This window comes from Mobula hypostoma, chromosome 2 (assembly GCF_963921235.1).
Source record: "Mobula hypostoma chromosome 2, sMobHyp1.1, whole genome shotgun sequence".
In the NCBI taxonomy this organism is placed as follows: Eukaryota; Metazoa; Chordata; class Chondrichthyes; order Myliobatiformes; family Myliobatidae; genus Mobula; species Mobula hypostoma.
In genome coordinates, this window is record NC_086098.1 from 199,489,231 (window position 1) to 199,501,276 (window position 12,046).

Here is a 12,046-nt window from a genome sequence, read left to right on the forward strand (position 1 = left end):
TCAGAACCCCAAAGCTGCCCCAGCTACCACTCCCACGCATAAGCAGCAGCAAGTCAATGACCCCCCTCCCCCACCAGCAATCTGAATAGATAGGAAAAACTAAATAAATACATGATTTATTGATTGTATGACCTTTATTTTCACCATTTAAAAATATTTTGCCATCCCTACCTTCCAGACATGTGTTTTGAGTTGTACAGTTTTACTCCGAAAGCTTTATTATATCTTACAGTGAGAATTAGATATTTAGGGTCAGTGTAGATGGTGGTTCTCCTGAAACCATTACTTCTATCCATTTGATGTACCCCTGGAATGAGAATAAATTAAGAGAAGTCAGCCATTCTCCTCGTATCTAACCACATCCGAGTGGAGGAGGTCACATAAAAAGTAGAGCAATTGTAGCAGAATTTCTGGATAAATCGGGATGAAGCTGTGTGAAGATCTGAGTTGAAAGAGAAATGCTTCATTGATTTTTTGTTGTGTGAATTAAATTTTTAGATGTCTTGGAAATAGTTACTCAGAGGTACAGTGCAGAAAAGGTCCTTTGAACCCGGTAACCCCCGATTTAACCCAAACCTAATCATGGGACAATTTACACTGACCAATCACTCTACCAAGCAGTATGTCTTTGACCTGTGGGAGGAAACTGGAGAGCCTGGAGAAAACCCACACATTCCACGGGGAGAACATACAAACTCCTTAAAGAGGACATCGGGATTGAACTCTGAACTTCAATGCTCCAAGCTGTAATAGCATTGTGCTAACCACTACATTACTGTTACACTATTATTGTAACTGTACCACAGTAATTTTTGTTAAATTGTAATTAAGGAGAAAATTTATATGTAGAATTATAGTCCTATGTAATATGATAGATGAATAATAAAAGAGCCCTTTATAGCATAGGACCATAAGATATAGCAGCAGAATTAGGCCATTTGGCCCATTTGAGTTTGTTCTGCCATTTCATCAAGGCTGATGCAACTTTCCTCTCATCCCCAATGTCCTGCCTTCTCCCTGTAACCCTTCATGCCCTGACCAATCAAGAACATATCAACCTCTCCCTTAAATATACTTAAAGACTTGGCCTCTACAGCTGACTGCGGCAAAGAATTCCACATATTTACTGCTCTTGGCTAAACAAATTCCTCCTCATCTCCGTTCTAAAAGAATGCCACTCTATTCTAAGGCTGTGTTCTCTGGTCTTAGACTCTCCCACCACAGGAAACATCCTCTCCACATTCACTCTATCATGGCCTTTCACCATTTGATAGGTTTCGATGAGGTTACCTCTCATTCTTCTGAATTCCGGTGAATAATGGCCCAAAGCCATCAAACACACTTCATATGACAAGCCATTCAATCCTGGAATTATTTTTCATGATCCTCCTTTGAATCCTGTCCAGTTTCAGCACATCTTTTCTAAGATAAAGGGCCCAAACCGGCTTAGAATACTCCAAGTGAGGCCTCACCAATGCATTATAAAGTTTAAACATTACATCCTTGATTTTATATTCTAGTCCTTTTGAAATGAATACTAATATTGCATTTTCCTTCCGTCACCACAGATTCAACCTGTATATTAATCTTGAGAGAGTCCTGCACAAGGACTCCCAAGCCCCTTTGCACCTCAGTTTTTTATATTCTCCCTCCATTTAGAAAATAGTCTGTCTAAGTCCTTCTGTATCCTCTCTACTTCCTCGAGGTTACCTGCCCCTCCACCTATCTTCATATCATCTACAAACTTTTCAACAAAGCCATCAATACCATCATCCAAATGATTGACATATAAAGTAAAAATAATCAGTCCCAACGCAGACCCCTGTAGAACATCACTAGTCACCGGCAGCCAGCGAGAAATTGCTCCCTTTGTTCGAACTTTTTGCTTGCTGCCAATCAGCCACTGCTTTATCCTTGCGAGAATCCTTCCTGTAATATCATGGGCTCTTACCTTGTCAAGCAGCCTCATGTGTGGCAGCTTGTCAAAGGCCTTCTGAAAATCCAAGTACACAACATCAACGATTCTTCTTTGTCTATCCTGTTTGTTTTTTCTTCAGAGAATTCCAACAAATGTGTCAGGGAAGATTTTCCCTTGAGGAAACCATATTGACAATGGCCTATTTTATCATGTCCCACCAAGTACCCTGAGACATCATGCTTAATAATAGACTCCACTATCTTCCCAACCACTGAGGTCAGACTAACTGGCCTGTAGTTTCCTTTCTTCTGTTTCTCTCCCTTCTTGAAGAGTGGAGTGACATTTGCAATTTTCCAGTCTTCTGGAACCATTCCAGAATCTAGTGATTCTTGAAAGAACATTACTACTGCCTCCACAATCTCTTCAGCCACCTCTTTCAGAAATCTGATCCAGGTGATTTTTCTACCATTCAGTTTCCCAAGAATCTTCTGTCTAGTTATGGTAACTTCACACACTTCATGACGCCTGACACCTGGAACTACCACCATACTACTAGTGTCTTTCACAGTGAAGACTGATGCAAAATACTTATTCAGTTCATCCTCCATTTTCTTGTCCCGCATTACTACCTCTGCAGCATGGTTTTCCAGCAGTTTGATATCCATTCTCACCTCTCTTTTACACGTTATGTATCTGAAGAAACTTTTGGTATCCTCTTTAATATTATTGGCTAGCTTACCCTCATATTCCATCTTTACCTTAACAACTTTTTTAGTTGCTTTCTGTTGGTTTTTAAAAGCTTCCCAATCCTCTAACTTCCCACTAATTTTTGCCTTATTATATGAAATCTGTTTGGCTTTTATGTTGACTTTGACTTCTCTTGTTAGCCACGGTTGTGTCATCTTGCCTTTAGAATGCTTCTTCCTCTTTGGGATGTATATATCCTGTACTTTCCAAATTGCTTCCAGAAATTCCAGCCATTGCTGCTCTGCCGTCATCCCTGCCAGTGTTATTTGCCAATCAATTCTGGCCAACTCCTCTCTCTGTAATTCCCTTTACTCCACTGTAATACTGATGCATCTGACTTTAGTTTCTCCTTCTCAAATTTCAGGGTGAATTCAATCATATTATGACATCTTGCCCCTATGGGTTCTTTTACCTTTAGGTCTCTAATCAATTCTGGTTCATTGCACAACACCCAAAACAGAATAGCTGATCCTCTAGTGGGCTCAACCCTGTGCATCTCTAAAAAGGCATCTTGTTGGCACTCTAGAAATTCCCCCTCCTGTAATCCAGCACCAACCTAATTTTCCCAATCTACCTGCATATTGAAGTCCCCCATGACTATTGTAACATTGCCCTTGTGTGGCATGTGTTTTCTCCATTGTAATTTGTACTACTGTTTGGCAGTCTGAATACATCTCCCATCAGGGTCTTTTTACCCTTGCAGTTCCTTAGCTCTATTCACAATGACTCAACATTTTCTTACCCTATGTCACCTTTTTCTAATGATTTGTTACCAACTGAGCAACACTGCCCGCTCTGTCTTCCTGCCTATCCTTTCGATACAATGTGTATCCTTTGAGATGAAGCTCCCAGCTATAATCTTTCAGCCATGATTCAGTGATGCCTACAACATCATACTTGCCAATCTGCAACAGAGCTGCAAGTTCATCTTCAGGTGCATTCAGATACAACGCCTTCAGTCCTGTATTTGTCCTTTTCAATTTTGTCTGCCTTTTACATTGCAAAACATCCTGTTGACTGCAAATTTTGCCCTATCAACAGATTCTTCACACTGTACACCGCCTCTGTTTGTAAACTAGCTACCTCATCTTCAACACTATTATCCGCCTCTGTTATGCTGCCGTGACCCGCTGCTGCCTTTTAGCCTCAGGCAGTGGACCTGATTGAAGTCCTCTCCTTTCCAAACTTCAGGTTTCCAGATTGGTCACTGGTCAAAGCTCTATTACTGTCAAATCTGCTGAGTTTTCCTTTCATTTTATATATAGAGAAAAAGTAATCAGTCAGACCCAAATAAATTAGTGTTCCATTTCTCATAACAGTTTTTGAATCTTGCATTGATCAATGCAATGCCTTATGTTTTAGACAAATGAACATCCATTTCATAATGGCATAACAAATGTAGAAATTACAGCACTGTTTTCTTTGAATATAAATGTTGTGAAAATGAAGTTTGACTAAAAATAATTCTGGCTAATATTTTATCCACTTTTGAAACAATAATAATGATGGATCATCCTTTATTTAGATATGAAAGTCCCTTTCTACCTACTTATATGGATAGAAAAGATCTAACGGAATTTAAGAGTTCTCAATGTGCAAGACAGTGTTATTTCCACATACAGTATTAAGAACTTTCCCTTCCTCCAATCCAAATGTAGAGATTTTATACTTTACAGAACTCGATTGCCTTTGCTTGATGTGTTGTTTTATTTTGTTGTAGGTGTAAAGAATGCTGATGAAGCTGAGCTGAAACAAATAGCATCTGATCCACTTGAACTCCATGTGTATAATTTGCCTGACTTCAGTCTTCTAGACTCTCTCAGTGATAAACTTCCAAAGATTCTTTGTGGACAGATGAAGGCAAAAGCAACCAAAGTGAAAAGTACTCATCTAACTTCCTTGTGTTTCTTAACAAAAATGCAATTTACTGCTTTTTCCGGTTGTCAATGAACTGCCTTTTGGACTCAGTACAGAGGCCTGGATTTGACCTCACCATTAGTGAAATCTCAATCTTAAAATCAAGTGCAGCTGTCTCATTTGCATTGGGGCTCACAATGAGATCTTTCAAAGATCATTATGCTTTTTTCTTGCAAGCAAGTGTAGAGAGATACTTCATTTGAAAATATAGTTGTCTAATGATGCACAGACAAGACTAGTCAGCTTGTAAGAGAACACATGGCAGTGATGCATGGAGGCTGCCAAACCTCTAAGCTCAGCACTAAGTTCATTTTGATTGCAGCCAGGGGAAAATCTTTGGGGAGCTCTTGGAAATACAGTAACAACGTAGGTACATTGGAATTCAACAGTGGCCCACAAGTGTTCTTTCACTCCTTGAGTGTAAGAAAAATGCTTGACTCTATAATCAGTTGTCCAGCAGTTGATCTAATCATGGGAATATTAAAAGCATTGATTGAATACTTAACAGAATCCTTTTTAACTAATTTAGAATCCTTGACATGACTGTATAGTGAAAGATGAGTAAGGCTTTTACGAATGTGTTATTGTGCAGTAGGTGCTCAAGTTGCAGATTAACCCAAGGAAATTTTGTTTCCTTGTTAATCTTGTTTCTCACTTCTATTATTAGGTGAACGTCGCAAGCCGGGCGGTGGTGCCATTTTGTATCCAACCCCAACAAATCTGGTGATATCTGATATAACAGCCAGGAGTTTCCGGGTCAGCTGGACCCACAGCCCAAAAAAAGCTAACAAATATCGTGTTATATATTACCCTACCAAAGGCGAAAAACCAGAAGAGGTATTAAGTTGAATGTAATTTTGTTGGTAATTTAGTTGAAAAATATTGAGTTTGTTGCTGATTTCATTTACTGCAAGCCAGTGTTAGTTCAAAAACACTGTCATAGGCATGGAAGTAGAAGATACAGTATCATTTTAATTTAAATTTTCAACAAAAAACTTGTATTTACCAATTGTAATGACTAATATCAGAAAAAATGTGTTTTGCAGAGACAAAAGCTGGCAAAATATAACTTTAAGCCAATATTGGAACAAATAAATGTACGATCCTGACTATCATTCTGCTTTGTACTCTTAAAGATGTAAAGTCCGTTGGAAAGCCACAAGGCTTAGGGGAACTTAGGCCATTGGATGCACCACCATTATTTAATGGACAAAATTTGGGAGGATTCATAATTATCTTGAGTTAGATTGATAGCACAGAATGGAAGAGAGGCTTTGCTGTAAAATTTTACAGAAACTCGGAAGGGAGATCACAGAGAATAGGAGCAAGATACAGCCCCCAACTCTCAAGCCTGCTCCACCACTCAGTATGATAAATGCTGATCTACTCTGGGTGTCATCTCCCATGTGCCAGGTCCTCCTTGCTCACAATCCCCCAATCTTTCAAAAGTTGATCTACTTCTATATTTGGATTGGAGGACATTAGTTATGGGGAGAGACTGGAGAAGCTTGTCTTGTTATCCCTAGAATGAATGAAGCTGAGAGGTTAATCCAAGAAAGCAGGAGAGGAGTAGGTCACCAGGCCTCACACACCTGCTCACTATTCAATATGATCATAGCGGATCTATGTCGGCCTCGACTATTCTTCTGTTTCTGAATTTTCACTTCCTTGATTTTTCAAACCTTTTACCTATCTTCACCTTAAATACATCTAAAGAACAGGTCTTCATCACCTTCAGGAGTAAAGAATCCTGAGATTCATTACAATGTGGGTGATTATGCAAAGTTTGAAGCAGCGTAGATAGAATACTTTCGCCATGGTAGGGGTTTCAGAAACAATACACATTGATTTAGCATGAGAGGAAGGAGTTTAAGGAAGCTCTAAGGGGAAAGTACTTGTAGAGAGAATGGTTAATATCTGGAACACACTGCTAGAGGAGGTGGTGCAATTGCTACATCTAAGATATGGACCAGAGTTAAAGATGAGTTTATTGTCATACGCACAAGATTCAGTGAAAAACTTACATAGAACATAGAACAATACAGCACAGGAACAGATCCTTTGCCAACACAATGTCCATATTTTCCCATTTTCCTCACATTCATGTACCTTTTGAAATGTCCCTTAAATTTCTTTAATCTACCACCAACCTGGGCAGTGCATTCCAGACACCAAACACTCACTGTGTTTAAAAAAAACTTGTTCCTTCATCTCCTTTGAAGTTTCTCCCTCTCACCTGAAATGCATGTCTTCTGGGAAAAAGATACTATCTGTCTACTCCATCTATGCCTCTCATAATCTTATAAGCCTCTCTTAGATTTCCCCACAGCCTTTGCTAGTCCAGACAAAAGAAGCCAAGTTTGTGTAATCTCTTATTATAGCATATGTCCTCTAATCCAGGCAGCATCCTGGTAAACCTCTTCTGCAACTTCTCCAAAGCCTTGACATCCTTTCAATAATGTGCTGACCAGAACTGCAATATCTCCAGATGCAGCCTAAATAGATTTTTATGAAACTGGAACATAACTTCCTGACTTTTGAATTAATGCCTTGACTAATAAAGGCAGGCATGCCATATGCCTTCCTAACCACCCTTTCAACCTGTGTGGCCTTGTTCTTAGCAGTGTACAGTTTACATTTGACCTACCAAAGTGCAACACTTCACATTTGTCTCAGTTAAACTCCATCTGCCATTTCTCTGCCCATGTCTCCAACTGAACTCTAACCCACTGTATTCTTTGCCAGTCTTCTGCACTATGCACAACACCATCAATCTTCATATCATCTGCAGACTTACTAATGGAACATTATGCAGCATCAACACAAGCACAGAGCATCAGATAAACCTTCATAAATTACAGTTTTTTAACAACAAAACACAACAGAATAAGAAAAAAGAGAATTTTTTTCATGCAAAGTTATTTGAAGTTTTCATAGTGTTGCTAGTCTGTAGAGGTGAAGGTTTTGCTGATTGGTTTAGGAACTGAAATGTTGAAAGGAAGTAGCTGTTCTTGAACCTGGCGGTGTGCAACTTCAGAGTAATGCATACAAAATGCAGGAGGAACTATAGAAATGAATAAATAGTTGACGTTTTGGCCGAAACCCTTCATTAGGAAGGCCAATACCCTTCATTGGACTTCAGATTTCTGTACCTCCTGTGCATAGTGGCTGCAAAAAGATGGCATGGCCCAGATGGTGAGGATCTTTGATGATAGATACTGCCTTCTTGAGGCACCAGCACCTGTGGACACCACAAATGGTGGGTGGGATGTGCCAGTGAGGTATAAGGCAGAGTCCACTACTCTTTGCAGCATCTTATGTTCCTGTGCATTTGAATTACCATACCAGACCCTTGGGCACTTCAATATGCAAAGCCTTGAAGGATTTATACATAAAGCAGGCAAAGCAGTAGCAGAATCAGGTAGTGTTCATGTGTTCATGGACACCAGTCAGACATCTGATGATAGAAGGAAAGCAGGTGTTCCTGAATTGTTTAGTGTGAGTATCAGGCTCCTGGGATTAGTGCAGAAGGATAAAACAGTTGGCATGGTTCTTGTGAGTCAAAGGTTCTGTTTCTCTGCTATCTAACTTGACTCTAAGTATTTCTAATGATCTAGCCTCCACAGGTTTCGGCGACATTGTTTTTGACCTCCTTTGTTCACCATGGATGGCTCCTTTTGCACATGGTATCCTTCCTTCCAGTTGGGATAAATTTTTGTTGAGCATATTGAATTAGTTATTGAAACATTTGCTGCTTATCATCTATTGACCTTTCTCTTAGCTGCTTTATCCAGTCCACTCTAACAACTTCACAATTCATAGCATTCTAATTATTTAAGTTGAAGACCCTGCTTTTGTACCTGGGATAATCACCTTGAAATTGTAGTTGGATTTCAGCTGTGCTGTGGTCATTATTCCTTAGGAATCCTTAATCACAAGATCTCTCTTTCATCTTCCTCCAGTACACGTGGCAAAACCTAAAATACCCTTTCCCAGGTAAATTTTGTAATATACTTCTCTGAGAAGTAATCTCAGATGCAATACAAAATTCCTCTTCTCAAATTCTTTCTCATTTGATTTGCCCAGTCAAATCTTCTGATTAAAAGCTTCTGTGATAATGGCAATTCCCTTCATACATGGTTTTAATATTTCCCATTTATGCTTTGTCCTATCATGTGGCCACACACTGAGGGCCTTTAGATTATTTCAAGCCACAACTCTTAGAAACCATAGAAACTACAGCACAGAAACAGGCCTTTTGGCCCTTCTTGGCTGTGCCGAACCATTTTCTGCCTAGTCCCACTGACCTGCACACGGACCATATCCCTCCATACACCTTCCATCCATGTATCTATCCAATTTATTCTTAAGTGTTAAAAAAGAACCCGCATTTACCACCTCGGCTGGCAGCTCATTCCATACTCCCACCACTCTCTCTGTGAAGAAGCCCCCCCCCAATGTTCCCTTTAAACTTTTCCCCCCTCACCCTTAATCCATGTCCTCTGGTTTTTTTCTCCCCTTGTCTCAGTGGAAAAAGCCTGCTCGTATTCACTCTATCTATACCCATCATAATTTTATATACCTCTATCAAATCTCCCCTCATTCTTCTACGCTCCAGGGAATAAAGTCCTAACCTATTCAACCTTTCTCTGTAACTGAGTTTCTCAAGTCCCGGCAACATCCTTGTAAACCTTGTCTGCACTCTTTCAACCTTATTTATATCCTTCCTGTAATTTGGTGACCAAAACTGAACACAATACTCCAGATTTGGCCTCACCAATGCCTTATACAACCTCATCATAACATTCCAGCTCTTATACTCAATACCTTGATTAATAAAGGCCAATGTACCAAAAGCTCTCTTTACGACCCTATCTACCTGTGACGCCACTTTTAGGGAATTTTGTATCTGTATTCCCAGATCCCTCTGGTCCACTGCATTCCTCAGTGCCTTACCATTAACCCTGTATGTTCTACCTTGGTTTGTCCTTCCAACATGCAATACCTCACACTTGTCTGTATTAAACTCCATCTGCCATTTTTCAGCCCATTTTTCCAGCTGGTCCAAGTCCCTCTGCAGGCTCTGAAAACCTTCCTCATTGTCTACTACACCTCCAACCTTTGTATCATCAGTAAATTTGCTGACCCAATTTACCACATTATCAACCAGATCATTGATAGAGATGACAAATAACAATGGACCCAGCACTGATCCCTGTGGCACACCACTAGTCACAGGCCTCCACTCAGAGAAGCAATTCTCTACTACCACTCTTTGGCTTCTTTCATTGAGCCAATATCTAATCCAATTTACCACCTCTCCATGTATACCTAGCGACTGAATTTTCCTAACTAACCTCCCATGCGGGACCTTGTCAAAGGCCTTACTGAAGTCCATGTAGACAATATCCACTGCCTTCCCTTCATCCACTTTCCTGGTAACCTCCTCGAAAAACTCCAATAGATTGGTCAAACATGACCTACCACGCACAAAACCATGTTGACTCTCCCTAATAAGTCCCTGTCTATCCAAATGCTTGTAGATTCTGTCTCTTCGTAATCCCTCCAATAACTTACCTACTACCGACGTTAAACTTACTGGCCTATAATTTCCCGGATTACTCTTTTCCCTACATTTCAATATTTCCATTCAAGGGTGAGGAATGGGGCAACTTAAGTGAAGGATAGAAAATTTTGATATGAGTTCTGAGGATTGGAATCAAAGTAAATTCCAATGACAAAGGCAATGTCCAATTTGGGTACAAGACAGAACAGAGTGGGTTAGTACAACTTGGGTACAAGACAACAGAGAAAGGAAAGGAAGGAGTAGAAAACTATTAGAAAAGCATGTCTAGCAGAGATAGAGGGTTTTTAATGACAGATGGCTGGTCTTTGGAGAAAACAGGAGATATGTAAGGAAATGGAATTTGCTGATTTTCCTGAATTATGCAATTGTCAATTAGTTTGGAAGAACATACACTGGCAACTGTCCTTTATTCCATGGATGTTGTTACTCATTATACAATGAGATAAATATATGCCAATATCTTACGAGGTGTTTACAAGCCGAAGACATTGAGGTGCATTTAGTGGGTTGGAGGGATTAAAGCAAATTGTGAAGGAAATAGGAGTGATTGTGACTGGCTAATAGAGTAACTGGTACGAGAGCTGTGTGCAGAAATTTGATGGAATGGAGAAGAGCAAGCTACTGTAACAACCAAGCATTTCTTAATAACTTTTCTTGTGATATCATGGATTGATTATATAACCTTATGACCACATTGCCATTGATTACAAATGTAAGGTTGGTATTGTTAGAATTTTTTTTATTTCAAGTTGTTTTTTTTTTACAGGTGACTGTGGATGGAACAGTTTCATCTGTTGTCCTAGAGAATTTATACTCCTTTACTGAATATCAAATTGCAGTGTTTCCCATCTACAAAAATCTTGTTGGTGAAGGTCTCAGAGGCATTGAAACAACATGTATGTTATCAAAGTACCATGTCATAAATAGTTGTAATCTGAGGTATTATTTAGATTGTGGTATTATATAACATTTGTTTATTTCATCGACTATACAAAAGCATTTGATAAGGTGAAGCACAATAAGTTATTTGAAATATTACAGGAAACTCTAGATCTAGATTCGGAAGACCTCCACCTAATCAGAAATCTATACTGGGAACAAACTGCTGTTGTAAGAATAGATGGAGAAGTGAGTCAGTTTACAAAAATCAAGAAAGGCATTAGACAAGGGTGTGTTTTCTCCCCTGATTTACTTAATATGTACAGTGAAACAATATTACAAAAAATAAGAGACATCTTGGGAATCAAAGTTGGCAGTGAAAACATCAATAATTTCATATATGCGGATGACACTGTTAATTGCCAGTACGGAGGAAGAACTACAAAACTTAATTGATATAGTTGTTGAAGAAAGTGCAAAAATGAGTCTGTCTGTCAATTGCAAAAAGACAGAATGTATGGTGATATCCAGAAAGGAGAATCCTATCTGCAGGCTGAGAATAAACAGAGAAGACATAAAACAATTACAGAAATTTTGCTACTTAGGAAGCTGGGTGACATCAGATGGCAGGTGCGACATGGATATCAAAAGAAGAATAAGGATGGCAAAAGACACCTTTACAAGAGTGAAGAATATACTGACCAATACTAAACTAGGCATGACAACCTGCCTCAGATACTAAAATGTTACGTTTATCCAGTTGTGTTATATGGCTCAGAATGTTGGACAATATCTAGTAACATGAGGAAACGAACTGAAGCAGCAGAGATGTGGTTTTTGAGGAGGCTGGAAAGAATATCATGGATGAAACAAATATCTAGTGAGGATGTCATGAACAAAGCAAACACAAAAAGAGAAATAATGTATGAGATCTTGAAAAGACAACGTAACTTCATTGGACATGTGATTAGGAAAGAGGAGTTAGAAACCATGGTAAT

The 12,046-nt window shown here is 39.3% G+C and overlaps 1 protein-coding gene across 3 annotated transcripts in view; it reads left to right on the top strand.

The window, feature by feature from the left end:
• Window positions 1-12,046, top strand: part of LOC134342801 (collagen alpha-1(XIV) chain-like) — a 193,030-nt gene that overhangs the window by 42,644 nt on the left and 138,340 nt on the right. For all 3 annotated transcript variants that reach the window (XM_063041387.1, XM_063041386.1, XM_063041388.1), the window contains exons 10-12: window positions 4,386-4,547; window positions 5,250-5,419; window positions 10,936-11,065. In XM_063041387.1, the coding sequence (XP_062897457.1) occupies window positions 4,386-4,547; window positions 5,250-5,419; window positions 10,936-11,065 (462 nt within the window). The remainder of the gene's footprint in view (window positions 1-4,385; window positions 4,548-5,249; window positions 5,420-10,935; window positions 11,066-12,046) is intronic.